Source organism: Tiliqua scincoides, chromosome 4 (assembly GCF_035046505.1).
Source record: "Tiliqua scincoides isolate rTilSci1 chromosome 4, rTilSci1.hap2, whole genome shotgun sequence".
Lineage (NCBI taxonomy): Eukaryota > Metazoa > Chordata > Lepidosauria > Squamata > Scincidae > Tiliqua > Tiliqua scincoides.
Window position 1 is genome coordinate 206,215,996 of NC_089824.1, and position 22,077 is coordinate 206,238,072.

The following is a 22,077-nucleotide window of genomic DNA, read 5'->3' on the forward strand; positions in this document are numbered from 1 at the left end:
TTTTAACTGGAAAGAGGGGGTTTAAATGCATAAAATAAACGAACAAACCTAGCTGTTACACTAATGCTTTTGAAAGACATTCCCAAAACATTTTTTATGTTTAGGGCAACAGTTAAGGATGGAACACACAAGTTAATTTTAGTACTTGTGTCTTTTAACACAATGAAAATCGTGTTCAAGAAGAAAAACAAAGAACATATCACAACTAGGGGAGAAGGGACTCATTTGCAAAAACACCATATAATTGGAGCAGTCTTCCTTTATTAATATTAATATTTAATGTTTAAATACAACATAGTAATGATGACTCACTGTTATTAAATAACACCTACTCAGTTGTATTAATTATCCTTATATTTCTTCACATAAAAATTAACAGTGGCTTTTCTAGCCACAAAACAGCAAGATCCTTTTGGTCAATATAAAATTATATACTTTAGTCCAATGTAACCATACACTGAATGTAGGGAAAATTCTCTTTATGTAGTTGCAAATAAAGTCAACAGTCCTTTTAGAAAGGAGACTATTTCAGTTCCTCCTAATTTAGACTCTCCATAGACTCGATCCACAAATGATATAGGAACCTATTGAAACAAACAAATTTATTCCAGTTTTAACTTCAGGAGCAACAGCTTCATCAATTACCAGAAAGAACAGCGAAGAAAAACAAAAACAGCAAACAAAAATTGAATTCAACTCAAAGTTGCACTATTAATTGAGCATCATATCTACAGAACATTGAGCCTGATGAAAAAGATAAAACTATGGTATACAACTAAGGGTTGTAGATGGAAGATGCTATACTATAGTCATATTAGCCTACATGTCACTTTAGCAAAGTCTTCAGATACTTTGAAAACTATGAAAGTTCTTGAACTACTATTTCTTGTAAAACTCTTATGACTGGAGCTTGAGAACATAATAGAACACATTGATGGGTCAGGAAAAAAAAGCCAACACTTGGGATTCCCCCTTCCTGCTGTGACTCAGGGTGCCTTACAGCAAGTTCCTAAGCAGGGATTCTGGTAATTCAAATCCATCCTGAAGATTATATTTAGTCAAACATAACAAAGTGATTTCCGATTGCCTACCCAAAGGCATGCAAGAACATAAGAACAGGCCTGCTGAATCAGGTCAAAGGTCATCTATTCTAGTGTTCTGCTTCCCACAGTGGCCCAACTGCTGGGTAGTCCACAAGCAAGAGATAGGAAGCCCAATCCTAACTTGTGCTGGAACAGGCAGGCTGAGCGGCCTGCATTGCATCTAGCGCAAGGCAGGTGCCAACTGGAACATAACTCGGAGTAAGGGGATCTTGTTATCTTACCCTGAGTAAAGCCCCAGCTAACCCTATACAGCTACTCAGATCTGCCAGTGAAATAGCTAGCACAAATCCGAGCAACCTGGTGTAATGCTGGAAGGAGAGGTTAAGATTTGGCCTACAGTGTCGCAGCCAATTCAAACCCCCTCCCAGGCCCCATCCACCCAGTGTCCTGCCCTCCTCTCTCCCGAAAACGCACCTCTGCCTCTGTCCTGCACTCCTGTCCCTGCACCAAACTCACCTTTTCTGACATAGATCCAGCATCTATGGGTCAGTGCAAACTACTATGCTGCCCTAGCAGGCTCTCAAGGAGGCATGAATATGCTTTATGGCATGTTTCCAGCATTCCTGGACTGGTGCAGGGGGCTTGGGCCAGCCGAAGACCAAAGTACAATTACACTCTTAGGCATACACTCCCTGTACTGCTCCCCTGAACATGAGACACGCTGCCTCTGAATCTGGAGGTACCATATAGTCTTCATGTCAGTAGGTATCTGTACACACCCGATTCTGTTCATGTTAATATAAAGGTGTTCATGTAAGTACATCAACACGGTGTCTGGTCCAGGTGCTCTCACCTTCAGTGTGGTTGTTGCTACCAGTTATATAGTTTTCTTCAGGGCAGCACTCCAACTGTTGCACCTTCATCCCATGCACAATTGCCAGGCTTCATCACTATGGTCTTTCAGGTGCTAACTAAAAGCATTTTTGTTTATTCAGACTTTTTATGGCTTTAATTGCTTTCTCCTTAATATGTGCTGTAGTTTTATTCTGTCTAATATTTGGTCTTAATTGTTCTTATTCTCTTGTGATGATCTTGTTTTACATGGCATTAAAAGCCATGCTGTAGAACCTTTGGTCAAAATTTGGGACATCAATCTTTTAAATAAATACTTAGAATCAACTAAGAAAAAAGTGGAGGAAGTATCATTCATGCTTTTCAACACCCACTATTTATGAGCTGTGGGTTTGGATAGCTGAGTTTTTCTTCCATCTTAAAGTGGAATGCCTCATAATGGTAAAAATTGTCAGATGCTTTATATCTGCAATTTCTAAATGAACTATGGCATTATGGACAGTCTAGAGAATAGAATAATAGGCTCAGAACTGGAAAAGAGTGGGTTCCCAAGCTTAGCCATAAATTCATGTGGCTCCAGGAAAATCACTATCTGTTCCTTAGCTGCAAAATGGCAATAATGTAACCTGCCTCATAGGAGTATTGCAAGGACAAAAGGAGTATTGCAAGGATTGTAAAGGGTTTTTCAGCTGATGTGCTAAATAAAAAGATATATTCAAAATGCTTTTTCTTTTTTTTACAGCAATCATGAAGTTTTGCTCTTTCATTATGACTGTGCATGATTCCAATTCATCGAATGTAGCAAACACTGATCTGTAGTGCTTCTTTTCAGTATAGCAAAACAAGAACTTTAACATTCCAGCATGTAAGAATATATGTTAAATAATACCCAAGGGCCTAAACGCAGACTGTGGAACCCACAGAATATTTGGCTAGGCATTCTCAGTTGGCATACTCAACCAGGAATCAGCTGGCAAGCAAACATGGAAAAGAGATGCTTCCCACACCCATGCTGCTCTGCCTAAAGATACAAAAGCTTATGCTTAGCAATAATCTTTTCTGCCAGTGGAGAGCACAAAGCAGATTGCCAGATGCATCTTCTGTTGTCTCACAGGGAGTCAGGGCACACAGTCGGGAGAAAACAGAGCTAGGGCATCCACAACTCCCCAGGGAGCTCCTGGCCAACACTAACAAGCACCCTTTATTGCTTGTGCTGGGATGAAAAAGCTTAGACTTCTTATGCTAAAAGGGGCTAGTTAATAAGAGATGCTGGTATGAGACATTCACAGCGCAATCCTATCTTGTGCCAGCACAAGCCATCGGAAAAGTGCTTTAACACAGACTTGTGACCAAGCAGCACCAGTGGCAAGGCCTGCACTAGTCTGCCAGCACCACATTCAGACCCCCAGCTGCCAGTACAAGCAAGCAAGGGCAGCACAGGAGCATGGGGGGGAGAGGGCATTTCTGGGCAGTGTGAGGGCGGAACAGGCCTGTGGAGGGGGGGGGGGGAAATTGGCAGAGGCCTCCTCCGCTGTATCCTAACCACCCTTCCTGGCCTCCCAGTGTTTACACTTGGCTTCCTGGATTTGTGCCAGCTGAAGAGCTGGCATGGATCCAAGGATGGGGCTGCCCATAACCAACCAAAGATTAAGCTGCCCATAACCAAAGCAGGCTAACATTTCATGAAAACTAGAGGCACTAAGAAAAGATTTGTATCTGCAGAAGAAGCACCCACTCCTGCTGCTGTTTAAACTTGCCAAAATCAGTCATTTTGGCAACTATTTTAAAAATAGTTAAGAAAATATTCTTTAATCAGAATATAATCTGTAGAACTCCCTGCCACAGGATGTTGTGATGGCACCTGGCATACGTGACTTTTTACAAGGGGACTGGGCAGATTTATGGAGGAAAAATCCATCACAGGTTACAAGTCATGATTACTATATTTATTCTTTGTGTTTTAGAGGTCTGAATGCCAGATGCAAGGGAGTAGCAACAAGATACAGTATCATGTTGTCCCAGAGGCATCTGGTAGGCCACCGTCAGATACAGAAAGCTAGACTAAGTGGGCCTGTGGCCTGATCCAACAGGACTCTTCTTATGTTCTTATGCAAATACTTACATATTTACTCCAGTACTGAGAGTTGACACAGTCAACACCTTGCTTTACTTATTAAAGCCTATCAGTGTACGCTGGCACAAGCAGGATTTGTGAAAGAGCTGTCATTTATTTCTAGAACAGCACTGAACCTAAGACAGTTCATGTCAAAACTATTGCTAAGAGGTGATTAAAAACTAGCAAGTATAGATCACATCCTGTACCACTCTGGCTCAAGGTATTTGATGAATTAACACTAGGCAATACCGGGTGCTGTAGGCTTATACCATAGTCTTTCGAGACTGAAGGTTGCCAATCAACCAACCAGGCTATGATAGCCTATTGGTCCAGTTCAGGATACCCATTTTTGTTAATAGACTTTGAGTAGACAACTTGTCCAGTACTGAGGGCTAAGTCAACAAGAAGTGATAAATCATCATGATTTTAGTTGTGTCCATTATCCACTTTTGCAGTTACTAACTGCAAGGTTTCTCATTATTTTCAAGACAAAATTCATTCAGTTCTTGATGTGCTACTAGATTTAGCAGTTAACAGGTTATTTAGGCATTAGCAGCAATCAGCAATTTCTTGCTAATATGAAATGATTTCATAAAAATTATGTTTCCACAGTGCTTTAATGAGGCAACCAATTAACAGCCATCAGCTCTAAAGCATAGAAAGTAAAGAGCAGTATTTCACTTGTTTTTAAGACTTTTACTGTACCTCTCCAACAGAGTAACCCAGTTGTCTAGCCCGGACAATCATTTCCATCTGGAAAACATATCCTTTTGAAACACACTTCTCCATCAGCTTTTGTAAAACCTCTTTTCTGTATAACCTGTTAATAAGTATATATAAATCATTAACTGCTTCTGTAAGATTTCAGTAACACACAAACATACACTCACCTAACTTTGAAACCACCCCTGAAGAGCCTATACATAATTGGGGTAAAGCATAGCAAATCTCACTCACAGGTGTTATTTTTAGGCCAGAAGCAAACATGCAGTAACCTTCATGGAAATCAGCATTGTACAAAAGTACACTTTTGGATGCAAAACCCATGTGGATTGCCTTGTCCATGATTTTTTTCCCCCTATAGAATAAGCAAAGTATCTTTTCCACTTCTTAATCCATGAGTTTTGAATCTTCCACACGGGTTTTGAACATCTGGTTGGAAAATTTTTATGACTGTCCAATATTCATGAGTTTTGAGTCCTCAGAGGAGATGTGATTGTATCCTATCCTGGCGGTTTTCAACCAATGGTCTGCAGGTGTGCTGCAGGAGTTTGGGGTAAAGTCATTTGTTAGCAGGGTCATTGGGGGATATAAGCTCCACGTCGGAAGTGTGGTGTGCCTTGTCAATTGTAAAAAAACAATTTGATATATCTTGACAATTTTAATGGCTTGTCAGTGTGCAGTGAGATGAAAAAGGTTGAAAGTCATTGTCCTGACTGTTTCCCAGTGAAAGTTTGCATGACCAGGAAGTTAACTGCTGCAGAAGGGGGAGTCTGAAGGGGGAAAACTCCATCCCTTTTGGTAGGTAAGTGCTTCTGGGATACATGCAGACACAGGAAGACAGTGAAGGATGGAGGAGGAACTAGAACAGCTTTGTCCACAGATAAACCCACAGACTGGCAAGAATATGCGATTGCAAATCTTACAGGGGTTTTCACTCACAGATGTGCTGCACATTTGGTGGGGTCTTAGCCTGTCATATCAGATTCACAAAGACCATTACCATGCTGTGCTTTTATAACATCTTGGATTGTTAAAAGCTAGGTCAGTGGTTTCTCAAACCTTTTAGCACTGGGACCCACTTTTTAGAATGACAATCTGTGGACACACCAGAAGTGATGCCATTAACCTGAAAGTGATGTCATGGCCAGAAGTGACATCATTAAGCAGGAAAATTTGACAAAAATATGACAAAAATAAAAAATCAAATCAAATTAAGTAAATTAAAAGTTTACAATAAGTTAAAAAATGTATTTAAGATCAAGAAGAACCATCCTAACCCTCCCAAGTAGTAACTGTTCTGTTAAAAAAAATTCCCCAGACATCCCAAAGGCAGCAATCCTATCCACACTTACTCAAGAGTAAGCCCTATTGACTATTGCTAAAAGCACATACATAGTCGCCTGTTAAAAGTACAGATCTGTAATATTTCCCCAAACGGTCATATAACCTGGTATCATCAAGTCTAATATATTAAAAACAACACACACATTGAAATGAACAGGGACCCATCTGAAACTGGCTTGCGACCTACCTAGTGGGTCCTGACCCACAATTTGAGAAACATAAAGCTAGGTTACAGCCAACATACCTGAAGCTTCCTGTTAAGTCGGATGCACCTGGCCGAAGTAGGACCTGAGTTAAAAAATTGGCACCACGGCTGCCAAAGAAGAAAGTTTTGGTAAGCTTTTGAAAACTGAACTTTAAAAATCACAAATTACACCTGAAGATTTCATTACAATACTGATCTATGGTAGCAGAAAGATGTTGTTATCCCTGGGCGAATAATAAATAATATTAGAAAAAGTTTGCTACTTCAGGCCATCAAGTACAAATCAGGCCATATTTTACTACCTTGTGAATCAAGATGTTGTAGGGAACTTTGTTGACTGCTTTATTAAAATCAAGACAAATTACACCCAGAACATTCTGACCTAGCATCCACTAAGCTAGTAAGCTGATCAAAAAGAGTGATGAAATTTCTCCTATAAAATTTATTTTGACAAATCTATGTTGGCTTCTAGTAATTAACGTAAAAGATTCTTCTGTTCTAGTTGCTGTTTTTATTTATATAACATCTACTATAACTAGGTGTTTTACAAAAAGCAAAGATAGTAAAGTTCCTGCCCAAATATTTACAATTTCCGAAATAGGAAAAAACAGAGAAGGGAATGTTGCTACAGTCCAGCAAAGGTTAAAGACATGCAAATTTATTGGCAAAAATGATAATTTCATCCAGTGTAGTTTATCAATGATGGAAAAGACAAGGACGGTAGAATTTTTCCTTCAATGCAACTCTTAGGGCCCAATCCTATTAGGCTGCTGCATTGCTAGAACTTGCATTCTGGTGGTGCAGTGGCCTTCCTGGTGCCACAAGCTGTGATGTGCTATCGCCTGTAAAAAGGGCAGCCAGTAGAAATGGTAAGCCGCAGCAGCAACCCACAAAGATGCCTTGGCATCAGTAAGTTGGCATGGGGGCGGGTGGTTCAGAGTTTGAATATGGCAACCCAGTAAAAAGGTGCTTCTGATTCTCAGAAATGAAAAGGGTATGATATACGAATAATTTGCTTACTATATTTTTTTATTCCACCTTGATACTTTTCAGGATATGCAAAAACTATATAGTGAAGGGATTTCCAAGTCCAAAGTTTGCAACTTGAAATTCTTCATATGGGCTGCTGCCTATTCTGGCATACCCTAAGATCTCCTCGTGCCCCAAAGACAGTTTGAAACTGCAGTTTCTTCACTCACAGAGAAAATTACTGTCTAGCCCAAGGCTGAAAAGAAAGGTGATTGTGGAATAGGATTATGGAGAAAACTACTAACCTGATCAATTTTCGTTTCAAATCCCACCCATGCACACCTCCATTTCCTTTATATCGAGTTCCAGACACAATGTCAAAGTTACCTTCTTTCTGTGTTCTACAAAAATAAACAATGGGAAGGAGTAAAAAAAACAACACCAAAACTAACAACATCTAATAACATTCAATAAACTAGGTTAAAAGTCAATATGAATAGTTAGATATGCAATCCAGAGATAGTTGAGCACACATAAGTTCCACTGATTATGACAAAAAAACAAGGTGGCAAACTGGCCAAAAAAAGTCTTGTATTATCCTTTGTTCTTCATATTGTTTCTAGTGGTTATACAATACTATAGAAAAGGCTCTTACAGTATTTGACATGTTCTATGTAACAAAGATGCCAAAAGACAAAAATGTAGGTATTATCAGACAGGCTATGAATTTATTTCTTTATAAATGAGGAGGTCACAATGCCTACTCACAGTTTCATATTCAAAAAAATTCTGTCTCATATTTAAATATAGGGGCAGCACATTCGAAACACAGAAACCTAAAAGTGCACTCCTCAGCTTCCCCTGGTTTGTCATTTATACCTACAGGTTCCTTCCTTAACTAGAATTTGAAATCAAAGGATGAAGTGGGTTTGCAAACTTGGTTAAGAAGGAATTCTGATGTTAACATTAACCATGGCTGCTAATGCTTCTCTTAACCCTGTGAAAGTGTTCAACATAACTACATCTGCACTAGGTCACTGATATCCCATGCTTTTTTAAAGTAGCTCAGCATACATGGATTTAACCCATATATCCTGGCAACAATCTTGTGAGGTAGGTTAGTCTGGGGGATGATAGTAAATGGCTCAAGTTCACTCCAGTAAACTTCATGGTAGAATGGAGACTTGAACCTAAATCTCGATGGTGCTGTTTGAACACTGTAGGAACTATACCACACTGGCACACCGGGGGGAGGGACCGGCCTGGGGTGGGGGGGCTTCTGAAGTCTATGCCAGCAAAATAGCTGCTGCAGACTTGAGTAGCCCCATTGTGGGACCTGGAGCTTTCCTCAGGGGAAGGAGACAAAAGTCCCCTTCCCCCGAGGAAACTTCCAGGGGTCTCCCTGGCCCTGTTGGATACAGTGGTAGCCATGCTGACACTGCTGTAACCAGCAGCACCAGGGAGGATAGGATTGGGCTATTAGTTTGCAATCTTAAACACACTACTTTCGAGTTGAGACAGCTAGGATTGCACTGTTAAAATATTAGAAATACTACTCACCTGATAAACTCTGGAATGAATTTGGGCTGAAACACAAAGGAAAGGTATGAGAGAAAAATACTCTATTCAACTTGCATTAATATGAAGAAGACTTAGCGAAAAACATGTGTAGCTAGCTACACAGGACAAACTTACATGGTGTGAGAGGTCAGCGTCCATAATAATAATGAAGTTCCCTGTAGCGTGCTTCATTCCATGAATATAAGCAGTCCCTGAGGTAAACCATATACAAAAGTCATTTCTGTCATCCACATACAGAATCATGTACAGAATCATTGATTTAAATGTTTCCGTGATGTAAATGCAATTACCTTCGTATATATTCAACCAAGACAAGTATTGCTAGATTCAGTATGGTTCAAGACTTCTTTGCCTTTAGTAATTGTGAGGGGAGGATTTAGAAGGTGTTTCTTCTCCACTCACAGAAGATGATACATTCCAAAATTCTTTCAAACCTTGTGTATTCAGAGTTACTTCAGACTTAAATTTAAAAAGCAATCTTTACAAATATGAAATTGACAGGTTCAGCTACACCACAGAGACTAAAGGCGCAATCCTAACCCCTTATGTCAGTGCTTTCCAGCACTTTCCAGCACTGACATAAGGGCAATGCAGCTCTGAGGTAAGGAAACAAACATTCCCTTACTTTGAGGAGGCCTCCATGAGTGACAACCAACTGCAGGATGCAGCACATGTCTTATTGGCTGGAAAGCACTGACATAAGGGGTTAGGATTGCGCCCTAACACAAGTAAACAGCCCTCCATCCTTTCTTTATGCATTTCATGTAGCTGTTTTTTCTTATTTCACTTATTCAGTGTTCTTCAACCTTGGGGTTGGGACTTCAATGGGGTCACGAAGTCTAAATTGTGAGGTTACAGCAACTTACAGGGGAAAAAAAAGGTTGAGGACCACTGGACTAGAGTAGTACCAGATAAAGGGGGAGGCATTTGGTGTACCCCTCCAGGTATCAGGAGATTGTGTATAAGTTCTGCTCAGGTTCTTAGCAATTGTGCTAACATAGCTTTCACTACTGCCAGGCTTCATGGTAACTTTTTCTGTTCTCTCCAATAAGAATATTTGGTTACAGTGAACAGTGCTGGGAGGGCATAACAGGGGCAGGAAGTTGGGTGGATAGGGTCCCAGGAGGGGGTGGGACCAATGGTGGGTCCCCAGTCTCATACTTTTATTTATTTATTTATTGGGGTCATGGCACAAAAAAGGTTGAAGAACATTGCATGAGCTGAAAGTCTTTATAGCACTTTAGATATCTTTGGATACCTAGCCTCCTCTTCCCTTACTGGAAAACCTTAGATCTAAAACTTTAAAAAAAAAATCCCATTTCATATAATTAGAAGTGTTTGTTTCTGGTGAGTAAGATAAGATTATAGCCCAAGTCTTACTGAACACAATGAAATTACTTCTAACACCACCATTATCAAATACCTCTATATATAATTAATTCAAAAACATAGTGTGCATCTCAAGGGTTTTTTCACAAAAACCAGTTGCCTTGCATTAAATCTTTAATAGCATGAACACTTACCCAATCCCAGTTTTTTTGCTCTGGGTCTTAGAAGCTATGAACAAAATAGATAACAGATTAACTATATTACTACGTTTAGTAAAATATCAACATTACTATACTTTGCTCATCTCTCAAATCGGATTGCTACACTTCAATGTGCACAGAAAAATTTTCCTTTAAAATTTTGATTATACAGTCATTTGGAGATGAGGCTGTAGCTCAGTGGTACAGCATGCTGAAGGTCCCAGGTTCAATAATCACCAGGCAGGGCTGGGAAAGATACTTGTCTGAAACTCTGGAGACCCACTATTGGTCTGTATAGACAAGATCGAGCTAGATGGACCAATGGTCTAGAGCAGGGGTGTCAAACATAAGGCCCAGGGGCCAGATGCGGCCTGCAGAAGCTTTTTATCTGGACCTCAGGCTCTCAGCTATTGAGCAATGCTGAGGTGACACTGCTGAAGGGGTGGCCCACATGATAATTGGGCTCTCCCATATCTTGAAATAGGATCAAGATTTGTGTATTTTCTCTCCTGTCATTAGCAGCTAATGAGTTCTTACATGAGAACAGAGTGTTTATTTCTGGTTTTGACCTGTTTGATGACATCACTTCCTGTATAATGACATCACCTCCAGCCCTCAGTAGGCATCACGAATGCTTTTTGGCTCTCTGTATGGCATGAGTTTGACACCCCTGGTCTAGAGAGCTTCCTATGTTTCTAATTTTTTTTAAAAACTGTTGCTTATGGCTGAGAGTGACAGTTTCTGTATGAACTTATGTCTTAGGCACAGAACTGGCATCTGAGCCTATGGCAGTTGTGTAAAAGAATTTCAAAAGATGCAGTTTCTGCTACCATCTGTGGGAGCAAAGTGACATACTAATGTTTTCATTTCTAGAAATCTAAAATATTCCACTGCCAAAGAACCCATCTGAACTATTTGCCATTTGAACAACCTACTCTTCTTCCTAGAAAGGATGTTTTTTTCCAAAAGAAATTCATAAACTTACAGTGCTGGTGCCAATACTCATTAATGAAGTACACTAATCTATTTATGTTACCAATATTGTTACGACTACATGGACAATACATTCCTTAAAAATACATAAGATTTTTTTTCATTTTCAGCACCCAGATCTCCATAAACATTTGACCATGATAGGCATTTAACTAAAGTTTACACCTGATGAGCATGTGTTATGTTGGCAGGGCCTCCAAAAAAAAAATGTAGACCAGGGATATCCAAACTTTTCAGTACGATGGCCAAGTTTTATATAGGGCAGAGGACAGTTTCTGCCCGATCCATTGTGGAAACCCTATTTGTTACAATTTGCTTATAGATGTGCAAAAATGATGCTATTTCCTCACTGCAGTCATTTTAGGGTGTAGTTGAAGAGTCAACATGCGGAAACCTGATTTGTTTAATTGGTAGAGGTGAGGTTAACATTGAATAATTATGATTCAAAGAGCTTAAAACACATGGCTCAGGTGACTAAAAATGAGAATTATCCAGGCTGTCACCTCTCTGGCCATGTGTAGGGCCAGCCTTAGGGCAATTTGTCCAATTGGGCCAAACTGGAACTCACACCTGGAGGGGCTCACACTAGGGTGGCGAGAGCCCACAGCTCACTCTGTAGCTGATGCTCTGGCATGGAATTTTTCATGCTGAGACACTGTGAGGAGAGTGCAGCGAGCAGAACATAGCTGCTGTACCTCCCACCTGCCTGCTCACCCACCGCTGGAGCCGACTGGCTTGAAATCACCCCTCCCAGCAGTTGGCAGTGACATCACTGACGGATGCCTTGCCACTGCCACTTGCCTCCACAAACATGTTTTGCATTGGGCCCTGCAGTTCCTAAGACTAGCCCTGGCCACAGGGAAAGGAGTGTGGTGGACAGAACTGCACATGTTAACTGTCTGACTGTTTGGTTGGGGGGAAAAAATGTTTTAAGCTGCTGCAGGCCAGATAAAATCTTGTGGCAGGCTGGAAGTGTCCCTAGGGCAGTAGTTTGGAGAGCCCTAACATACAGCAGCTGCCACATGGTTCAGGCCAATATTAAGCACTCCAGGAAAAGAGTGGTTTTACTGATATGATTAGAATCTGCACAAACCATATCTAATATTATCCAGGCTCTCTTATGGCATAATCACATAAAGACATATCACTTAAAATATACAATATTTTGCACCTTCCTAGTCCAGTCCTGAATCAAATCTAAATAGCACTGCCAAAGAAAACCAGTTAAATGAATTGGTACATTGGAATGATCAGTCCAATTACCAGATCTGCATCCCAATCTTAAATCATTTATTTTGGAATTAGATGGTCTAGATTCAGCACTGGTGGGATGGTGCAGGCCTTTCCACTGGTGCAGCCTACTCACATGGTGCCATAAACATGCTTTATGGCATGTTTGTGACACCTAGTGCTGGTGCAGCATGAGAGCAGGGTGGAACCATTAGATAGGTTTTGACTCCTTCCTGATGAAACTGGAGTGAGCAACTGACTGGAATTCTTATGCAGTGAAGATACTCAGTAATGAAAAAGTTCCTACTTTATTCCTCAAGTATAAAAATTGAAAATGTTTTTCGTTATAAAAGTATAACAGCTAAGATTTAAAAAAACTCACAATTTTATCCGACCCATAAATCTTTATCAACTGTTCAGCAACTTCCTGTGTTCCATCTGGGCTTCCATCGTCTATGACTATAATTTCAAAGTCATTTCCACTGAAAAAAAAAGAGAGAATTGCTTTGTCAAGCCAGTTACAAAAGCTATATCATTTTAAGAGGCATGAAAAGAGGTGGGAGGGGGAAATGCCTACTGGCTCCTTATCGAAGGTAAATGCTGTCATTAGCACTATCACATTTCACTCACATTTCAAAAATGGAGCTGAATTGCTTCATAGCAGAGTCCAAATTGTTGGAGGCGAGATGATGGTCAATCATACTTGCTTCTAATCCAAAGATCTGAGAATACTATATATTACTAGCCTTCTATTTTAGTAGACCTATTACAAGCACTAGTATACGACTGACCATTATAGACAGCAGTATATAGTCTTATGGTTCTGTTTCCTAAAGATGGTAGCACTTAAGTGGCACAACGATTACTGGCAAAGACTGCAATTCTCAGTCTATCTACATGCTCATTTAAATCCTATTGACTTCCAAGTTTATTTGCAGAACCAAAAAATATAAAGACTATTGAGTCTGAATCAACAAGTATGGCATTTGCACGGGTCCCTGTATACACAGTACATTTTGCACTGCAAGAATTGCACCAATGGCTCTGCTTCCTTCATGCCAGCAGGGGATATGATTGGGCCATAAATGATATAGCCGTCCCGTTTTTGTCCAAGCATCTACTATGTTTTGACATACAGTCTCTGAATATGGAGTATCGGTATAGATATCATAGTTAATAGCTGTTGAAAGACCAAGCACCTGTCTGAACTTTTTTAAAAAAAATCCCTTAGGTTAAACAGCACATCTTGTAGTAGTGAATCCCAAGTAAATTACTGCCAGTGGTACATATATGCAACTCATAGTATGGTTGTATATATGATACCAATTATCTCATGGCCCAATCCTATCCAATTTTCCAGTGCCGGTGCAGCCGTGCCAATGGGGTGTGCACTGCATCCTTCGGTGGGGAAATAGTCACAGAGGCCTCCTCAAGGTATGGGAGCATTTGTTCTCTTATCTCAGGGCTGCATTACAGTTGCACTGGTGCTGGAAAGTTGGATAGAGCTGGGCCCTTGGGCATTATGTAGCAGCTAGAATTACCTTTTTGCACAGAACACCCGTGACGCCCAATAACCATATTGTTCATTGATCACCGAGTTTATAAAAAACAATAACAGATATCAGAGACAACAAAAGGGAGAGACTCTAAGAGCAAGTTCTTTGTTTATTTATTTTAAAATATATAAGAACATAAGAACATAAGAACAGCCCCACTGGATCAGGCCATAGGCCCATCTAGTCCAGCTTCCTGTATCTCACAGCAGCCCACCAAATGCCCCAGGGAGCACCCCAGATAACAAGAGACCTCATCCTGGTGCCCTCCCTTGCACCTGGCATTCTGACATAATCCATTTCTAAAATCAGGAGGTTGCACATACACATCATGGCTTGTACCCCATAATGGATTTTTCCTCCAGAAACTTGTCCAATCCCCTTTTAAAGGCATCTAGGCTAGGCACCAGCACCACATCCTGTGGCAAGGAGTTCCACAGACTGACCACACGCTGAGTAAAGAAATATTTTCTTTTGTCTGTCCTAACCCGCCCAACACTCAATTTTAGTGGATGTCCCCTGGTTCTGGTATTATGTGAGAGTGTAAAGAGCATCTCCCTATCCACTCTGTCCATCCCCTGCATAATTTTGTATGTCTCAATCATGTCCCCCCTCAGGTGTCTCTTTTCTAGGCTGAAGAGGCCCAAACGCCATAGCCTTTCCTCATAAGGAAGGTGCCCCAGCCCCGTAATCATCTTAGTCACTCTCTTTTGCACCTTTTCCATTTCCACTATGTCTTTTTTGAGATGCGGCGACCAGAACTGGACACAATACTCCAGGTGTGGCCTTACCATAGATTTGTACAACAGCATTATAATACTAGCCGTTTTGTCCTCAATACCCTTCCTAATGATCCCAAGCAAAGAACTGGCCTTCTTCACTGCCGCCGCATATTGGGTCGACACTTTCATCGACCTGTCCGCCACCACCCCAAGATCTCTCTCCTGATCTGTCACAGACAGCTCAGAACCCATCAGCCTATATCTAAAGTTTTGATTTTTTGCCCCAATGTGCATGACTTTACACTTACTGACACTGAAGCGCATCTGCCATTTTGCTGCCCATTCTGCCAGTCTGGAGAGATCCTTCTGGAGCTCCTCACAATCACTTCTGGTCTTCACCCCTCGGAAAAGTTTGGTGTCATCTGCAAACTTAGCCACTTCACTGCTCAACCCTGTCTCCAGGTCATTTATGAAGAGGCTGAAAAGCACCAGTCCCAGGACAGATCCTTGGGGCACACCACTTTTCACCTCTCTCCATTGTGAAAATTGCCCATTGACACCCACTCTCTGCTTCCTGGCCTCCAACCAGTTCTCAATCCATGAGAGGACCTGTCCTCTAATTCCCTGACTATCGAGTTTTTTTAGTAGCCTTTGCTGAGGGACCGTGTCAAACGCCTTCTGAAAGTCCAGATATATAATGTCCACGGGTTCTCCCAAATCCACATGCCTATTGACCTTTTCAAAGAATTCTATAAGGTTCATGAGGCAAGACTTACGCTTACAGAAGCCATGCTGACTCTCCCTCAGCAAGGCCTGTTCGTCTATGTGTTTTGAGATCCTATCTTTGATGAGGCATTCCACCATCTTACCTGGTATGGATGTTAGGCTGACCGGCCTATAGTTTCCCGGGTCCCCCCTCTTTCCCTTTTTAAAAATAGGCGTGACATTTGCTATCCTCCAATCTTCTGGCACCTACCTAACCTATATATATAACCTACCTATATTCAAAATGTTACATCCAACTTTTACTACTTGCTTGGTCTTTGCCATGATTGTGATTAATTGTAATTCACATTTGTAGCTATGTTGGGTCCCCCAAAGTGAACTATACAAAATGGGTTTTCATCCTTTACCAGATCAAATTTTATTACCATAAGTCTATGCAAACATCAGAGCTACATCAGGGGAGCAACCTGTTCTAAAATCAGAGGGCAAAGTGCTACAGTGTTTCACTATATCATACTGTGGTACTACATATCCAGGGGAATGTATGTGAATTTGCCAGTTTTTGAACTTGACTGGTCCTAAGTGGAACCAGTTTAGGATCAGTTTAACCACAGATGACAGTGTGGGTAATTCTTTAGGAAGATCACCAACTGTGTTTCTCTAAGGAACAAAGTAAATTGTGGGAGGAGTAGCACACTAGTTTCACATTGCCCTCTTCCCACAGAACTCTACAGATCCCATTTCTGAAACTGAAAAACATAAGAGCCTCTAATAAGAATGGCCTTGCCTTGCTGGATTAGGCCAAGGACCTATCAAATTCAGCTTACTGTATTTCACAACGGCCCGCCTACAGGAGTACACAAGTCAAGAAGATACCTGTATTCCGTTGCTATTCCCTTGCATCTGACATTAAGAGATAGGCTACCTCTAAAACCCAGAGGTTACATACATGAATTGTAACATATGATGGACTTTTCCTCCACAATTCTGTCAATTCCCCTTGTGAAGTCATCTAGGCCAGATACTATCACAACATGCTGTGGCCACAGAGAGAAAATGCTCCACAGTCTCCCGAACTTTCTTTCTGCTTGCAGTCTGAAGATGCTTATGAAGACACAGTGATTAAAATAAATGCTGGGGATCATGGTAAATCTTACTATTTCACAGTATTCCTACAAATTATTGCAGTAAAGATGAGTGGATGCAAACAGATTTGAATCTTATGTTATTTTAAGGGCTTTTTTCAAAACTCACACTAATAAGGGTTTTCCTACTGCTGGCCAGCAGTAGCTATTCATTCATTTAACCAGACTATTGCTTTAGGAGCTGCTTAGATTCACAAGACAATGATGATTCAGTACACACTTGCAAAAAGAAGCGTCAACAGAAGTTACTAATCAACATTTTTTTTCTAGATAATTTGTAATACAGTAGACTACAGTGGTTCTCAAACTGGGGCATCATGATGCCCCAGCCAAAGAGCCTTGGCCTCTGTCCTCTTAAGGAGCAGGAAGGGGGGGAGGCAGCAATGCAATTGTCAGAATCAAGTCACTATGGAGGAGTGCAGCGGCTTGCTTCCACTTACCAGAGCCTACAGCAGGCTCCCAGGGATATGGGAAGTCCTGCATCAGCCTCCGCAGGGCTCCCCAAGATGCAGAGACACTCAAAATATAATCGCAACCCACTTCTGCTTCACGATCGCAAAACCAGAAGTGGGTTGCGATAATTATTTTTACATTCTCCCCATGTTGGGGAGCCCTGCGGGAGCCTGCTACAGTCTCCGGAGGCAAGCCCCTGCACCCCTCCAAAGCGGCACGATCCTAGCAATCACGTCACTGCCTCCCCCCTGCCCTGCAAAAACTTACAGAGGGGCTCAAACTCCCTGACAGTTTGAGAACCCCTAGTATACTGTATACATTTTTTGCAATCACTAAGACTCATGTCCTAGTGTCAATCGGATAGCAAATTCAAGGTTTTTTTTTGTTGTTGTTGTTTTTTAAAATACAGTGGTCATCTCTGAGTGGAAGGTAAAGCCCCCAAAGGATCTAGTAAGCCAGCCCTTAAGCCAGCCTTGTAACAATTCAGAATTATTAGCCCATAAACTAATCTTTCAGATCAGATTTTGGCACTCGATCACAACCACTCAAAAAAGCTGGCAATCAGATGCAAAAACTGTATCTCTGATTGCTTCAGCATGAGCAACCATCACACCTACAGTTTCTTAGGGTGTAATCACAGTTTAGGCTGTGGGAACAGGCTGAAAAATCAGGATAAAACCACCAACAAAAAAGGAATGCAACTGCCATGGGCTCAGAGGGTTATGTAAATTGTCCCCAAGAATCCAAAGGCCACTTAACAAAAGTCAACAAATTCCACACAGTGAAACTTTCATACACACTGTATATTATAGCTGTTCCTAATCTACTTACAAGGCAGATGGGAAGGTTTACACAAGCACTACCTGGTTTAAAATGACGATCAAAGAAAAGGACAAAGTCACTTTTTTAAAAAACGGTGCTACATTTAAGCTGAAAACTGAAACAGGATCTAAGAGGCCATAATCAACTAGTTACTGGAAGAATTGTTAAAATCAGAGAACCTCAGCAATGGATCCAGCCAGAGGTGTAACTAGAAGCCCTGGCACGGCGCACCACCCCCCTGTCAGTGATGACATCACAATGTTTACTTCTAAGTAGACCTGCACAGGATTGGGCTCTGACTGACGTGCCAATCTTATCCACACTAAACCTTACCTGGGAGTAAGCCTTATTCCATAGTAAGTACTCCCTTATCTGGGAGTAAGCCTTAGACAGGAGTAAGCCTCAGTACTCAATACTTCCTTACCTGGGAGTAAGTCTTACATGGGAGAAAGCCTTATTCAGTAGTAAGCACTCCCTTGCCTGGGAGTAAGCCTTATCTAACAATAAACCTTACTCAGTAGTCAATATTCCCTTACCTGGGAGTAAGCCTTACTCAGCAGCAAGTGCTCCCTTACCTGGGAGTCAGCCTAACTCCCACTTACCTGAAAGTCAGCCTTACTCAGAAGTAAGCCTTAATACAGTAAGCCTTGTTCAGCAGTAAGTACTCCCTCAGGTGGGAGTTAGTCTTTACATGGGAGCAAACCTTATGCAGTAGTAAGTACTCCCTTACCTGGCAGTCAGCCTTACTCTTCAGTCAGTATTCTTACCTGGAAGTAAGCCTCACTCCCACACTTACATGGGAGTCAGCAGTATTCAGTCCTCAGTACTCCCTTGACTAGACAGTACTCCCTACTCCTTACCCAGGAGTAAGCCTTACTCAATGGTCAGTACTGCCTTGCCTGGGAGTCAGCCTCACTCAGCAGTAAGTGCTCCTTACCTGGGAGTCAGTCTCACTCAGCAGTGGGTGCTCCCTTGCCCGGGAGCCAGCCTTCCTCGGAAGCAAGCCCCTCTGAGGGGACTACTCGTGAGCAGGGTGCGGGGCCGCCCTGAGGTACCTGTGCTGGAAGCAGCGCGCGAGCAGCCAGACGATGAGGGGCAGGTTCTCGCGCTCGTTGTAGGTGGGCAGCAGCACCGAGTACTTGGCGGCGGCGGCGGCCATGGCGGGCTGGAGGGCCGGGCGTCGACGCGGGCGGAAGGGGCGCGGCCCGGGCCGGGCTTCCGCGGCGATGGCGGCGGGCGAGGCGGCGGCGCTGGGCCCGCGCGAGGTGGAGCGCTACGCGCGCCAGCTGGTGCTGCCGGAGCTGGGCGTGGGCGGGCAGCTGCGGCTGGCGCGCTGCGCGGTGCTGGTGGTGGGCTGCGGCGGGCTGGGCTGCCCGCTGGCGCAGTACCTGGCGGCGGCGGGCGTGGGGCGCCTGGGCCTGGTGGACCACGACGCCGTGGAGCTGTCCAACCTGCAGCGCCAGGTGCTGCACGGCGAGGCGCGCCTGGGGCGCCCCAAGGCCGAGTCGGCGGCCGCCGCGCTGCGCGAGCTGAACTCGGGCGTGCGCTGCGAGGCCCACGCGCTGGCCCTGGGGCCCGCCAACGCGCTGGGCCTGGTGCGCGCCTACGACCTGGTGGCCGACTGCTCGGACAACGCGCCCACGCGCTACCTGCTCAGCGACGCCTGCGTGCTGGCCGGCCGGCCCCTGGTCTCCGCCAGCGCCCTGCGGCTCGAGGGCCAGCTGGCCGTCTACAACCACCGGGGTGGCCCCTGCTACCGCTGCCTCTTCCCCACTCCCCCGCCGCCGGAGACCGTCTCCAGCTGCGCCGACGGCGGCGTACTGGGTGTCGTGCCGGGCGTCATGGGCACCCTGCAGGCTCTGGAGGTGCTCAAGATTGCCGCCGGCCTGGGCACCCCCTTGGACCGCGCCATGCTGCTCTTCGACGCCCTGGAGGGACACTTCCGCCGCATCCGGCTCCGGCCCCGCAACCCAGACTGCGTGGCCTGCGGCGACCGGCCCACCCTCACCACCTTGCAGGACTACGAAGCCTTCTGCGGGTCCTCGGCCACCGACAAGTGCCCGGCGCTGCGCCTGCTGGACGACGGAGAACGCGTGTCCGTGGAAGAGTACAAGGGTGTACTGGACGACCGCGTTCCCCACGTCCTGGTTGACGTCCGCCCGCTGGTGGAAGTAGCCATGTGCAGCTTGCCGCACTCCCTCCATGTGCCGCTACGTAAACTAGAAGGGAACGACGAAGAGTGCTTGACATCGCTGCGCCGGGGAATACGCGAAGCGAGGCGGGGATCAGACGATGGCCAGCCTTTCCCGGTTTACGTCATCTGCAAACAGGGAAACGACTCTCAGAAGGCTGTGAGAATACTACAGGGGTTGCCCGACGATGGACTAGGCCTAATTTCGGTTAAAGACATCCGAGGAGGACTCATGGCCTGGGCTAGCAAAATAGATCAAGAATTCCCTCGATACTAAATAATAGCAATAATGTATTTTTAAAACCTGGAGTTGTGTTGATGCTTCTCATTGGGAAGATTCATCTAATCATCCTACAGTGGCATATTCAGAATGTTTGAAATGTCTTTTTTACTTATAAAGAAAGTTATATGAAGGCAAAAATGTGTTTGCTGTTTGTTGAAACTTTATGGTGGTTCAGAAGGATTTTCTTGCAATGGAATTAAATTCATGTCCACTTTCTGATCTATTGTCATCTACCCCTGCCTTGTAGAGTGCTTGGCTCAAGCTTTGGCTAATAGTATATGTTGGTTGTTAGTTTCCACAGAAATGCGATAAATTATTCTTGGTAGCCATGAAATTATTTGGTAAATAAATACAGTTATCAAATACGTTCAGTTGGAAACATTCTCATAGCTCAGGGGTGGGCAAATTGTTCAACTTTAGGGATACTGGACCTTCAACAATTGTGTTGGAGAGGTAATTTCAGCAGGTAATGTTTTCATGTGAAATGACAAGCTGCACCTGCTGAAATTAACACTCCTACACAATTGTTAAAGGTCCAGGATCCCTAAGGTTGAAAGTTTGCCCACCCCTATCATAGCTGATTGTCATGTACCATGAACAGGGCCATCCTCTTAGTCTCACACACACACAGAGAATGGCACCCTTTGTTATCTCCCCTTAGGGGTATTTGGCATTCGTTTTTCCTGGCCTTGTTAAATTATTTTTGTCCCAACAGTGCATGTACGCAATGGGGATCAAATGTGTACACCTGTAGGCTGGGCAGAAATGGGTTAAACTGAAGTATCCTAACAACTCTTTACCAGTTTCTCCTTTTCTTCCCTCCATTCCACTCCATCATACTATATCAAGTGGGTTATCACCTGCCCTCCCTGTGGTCCTGAGTCCCATTGACCATATGGGAGATCTGTGTCTTGCATATATAGATACTGAATTAATTTCTGATTTCCACCCTCTATTGGTGGGATTGCTTGCCTGCTATCTAGTACAACTCCCTTTAGCACCAAACTCTTAATCGTGCCTTTATGACCTGCTGGTTGTGTGTAGCTGACACCGTGCTGAATCCTATCTTACTTTCCAGCACTGGTGCAGCAGCAATGCAGCCCTGAGGTAAGGGAAGAAATGTTCCCATACCTTGAGGAGGCCACTCCATTGGCACAGCTGCACTGGCTCTGGAAAGTTGGACAGGATTAGGACTGCATGTGGGAAACTTAGTCATGTTCTGCAATCTAATTTGAGAGGAAGCAAATAAAACTTATGCAGAATTTTCACTCTTCTCTTGGAACCAGTTTTGTAGAAGTATGGCTTTCTCAATTCTCCACTAAGGAAAGCACAAAAAGGAGATGGGGATCTGTTGCCTACAACAGTCAGAGAATGTAACATAGAATCTCATGCATCTTTGTTCCTCTACTTTGTTCAGACCCTTGCAGTGGTATACACACTCTGTTACAAACAAGGAGAACTCAGACGTACATGGTCAAGAAACTCAGAGCTGTGTTTTGTGTGTGTCTGTTTCTTTGAAGTAGTTTTATTAACTTTCAGATAAAGCAATCACAAAATCAAAATGATTTATACGTACCTTATCCTTGTTGGCATCCTT

At 43.2% G+C, this 22,077-nt stretch overlaps 2 protein-coding genes across 2 annotated transcripts; one reads left to right on the forward strand and one right to left on the reverse strand.

The window, feature by feature from the left end:
• Positions 1 to 244: 244 nt before the first annotated feature.
• Positions 245 to 19,186, reverse strand: DPM1 (dolichyl-phosphate mannosyltransferase subunit 1, catalytic). Its single transcript, XM_066624209.1, has 9 exons — positions 19,062 to 19,186; positions 12,968 to 13,067; positions 10,357 to 10,390; positions 8,948 to 9,024; positions 8,813 to 8,838; positions 7,558 to 7,653; positions 6,323 to 6,391; positions 4,717 to 4,831; positions 245 to 584 (listed from the first exon to the last, which is right to left on the reverse strand). Exons 1-9 carry the CDS (start codon positions 19,163 to 19,165, stop codon positions 480 to 482), a joined length of 726 nt encoding a protein of 241 aa, XP_066480306.1. The 5' UTR covers positions 19,166 to 19,186; the 3' UTR covers positions 245 to 479.
• A 40-nt stretch (positions 19,187 to 19,226) lies between these two features.
• On the forward strand, positions 19,227 to 20,618 carry MOCS3 (molybdenum cofactor synthesis 3). Its single transcript, XM_066625790.1, has one exon. It carries the CDS (start codon positions 19,233 to 19,235, stop codon positions 20,472 to 20,474), a length of 1,242 nt encoding a protein of 413 aa, XP_066481887.1. The 5' UTR covers positions 19,227 to 19,232; the 3' UTR covers positions 20,475 to 20,618.
• The last annotated feature ends 1,459 nt before the right edge of the window (positions 20,619 to 22,077 follow it).

Coding starts and splice junctions, on each gene's coding strand:
- DPM1 (XM_066624209.1), bottom strand. CDS start 19,165: ATGGCCGCCGCCGCCGCCAAGTACTCGGTGCTGCTGCCCACCTACAAC. Junction 8,839..8,947: donor ACGCTGACCTCTCACACCAT/GTAAGTTTGTCC, acceptor TTTGTGTTTCAG/CCCAAATTCATTCCAGAGTT. Junction 585..4,716: donor TGGGTTACTCTGTTGGAGAG/GTACAGTAAAAG, acceptor TTGTTTCAATAG/GTTCCTATATCATTTGTGGA.
- MOCS3 (XM_066625790.1), top strand. CDS start 19,233: ATGGCGGCGGGCGAGGCGGCGGCGCTGGGCCCGCGCGAGGTGGAGCGC.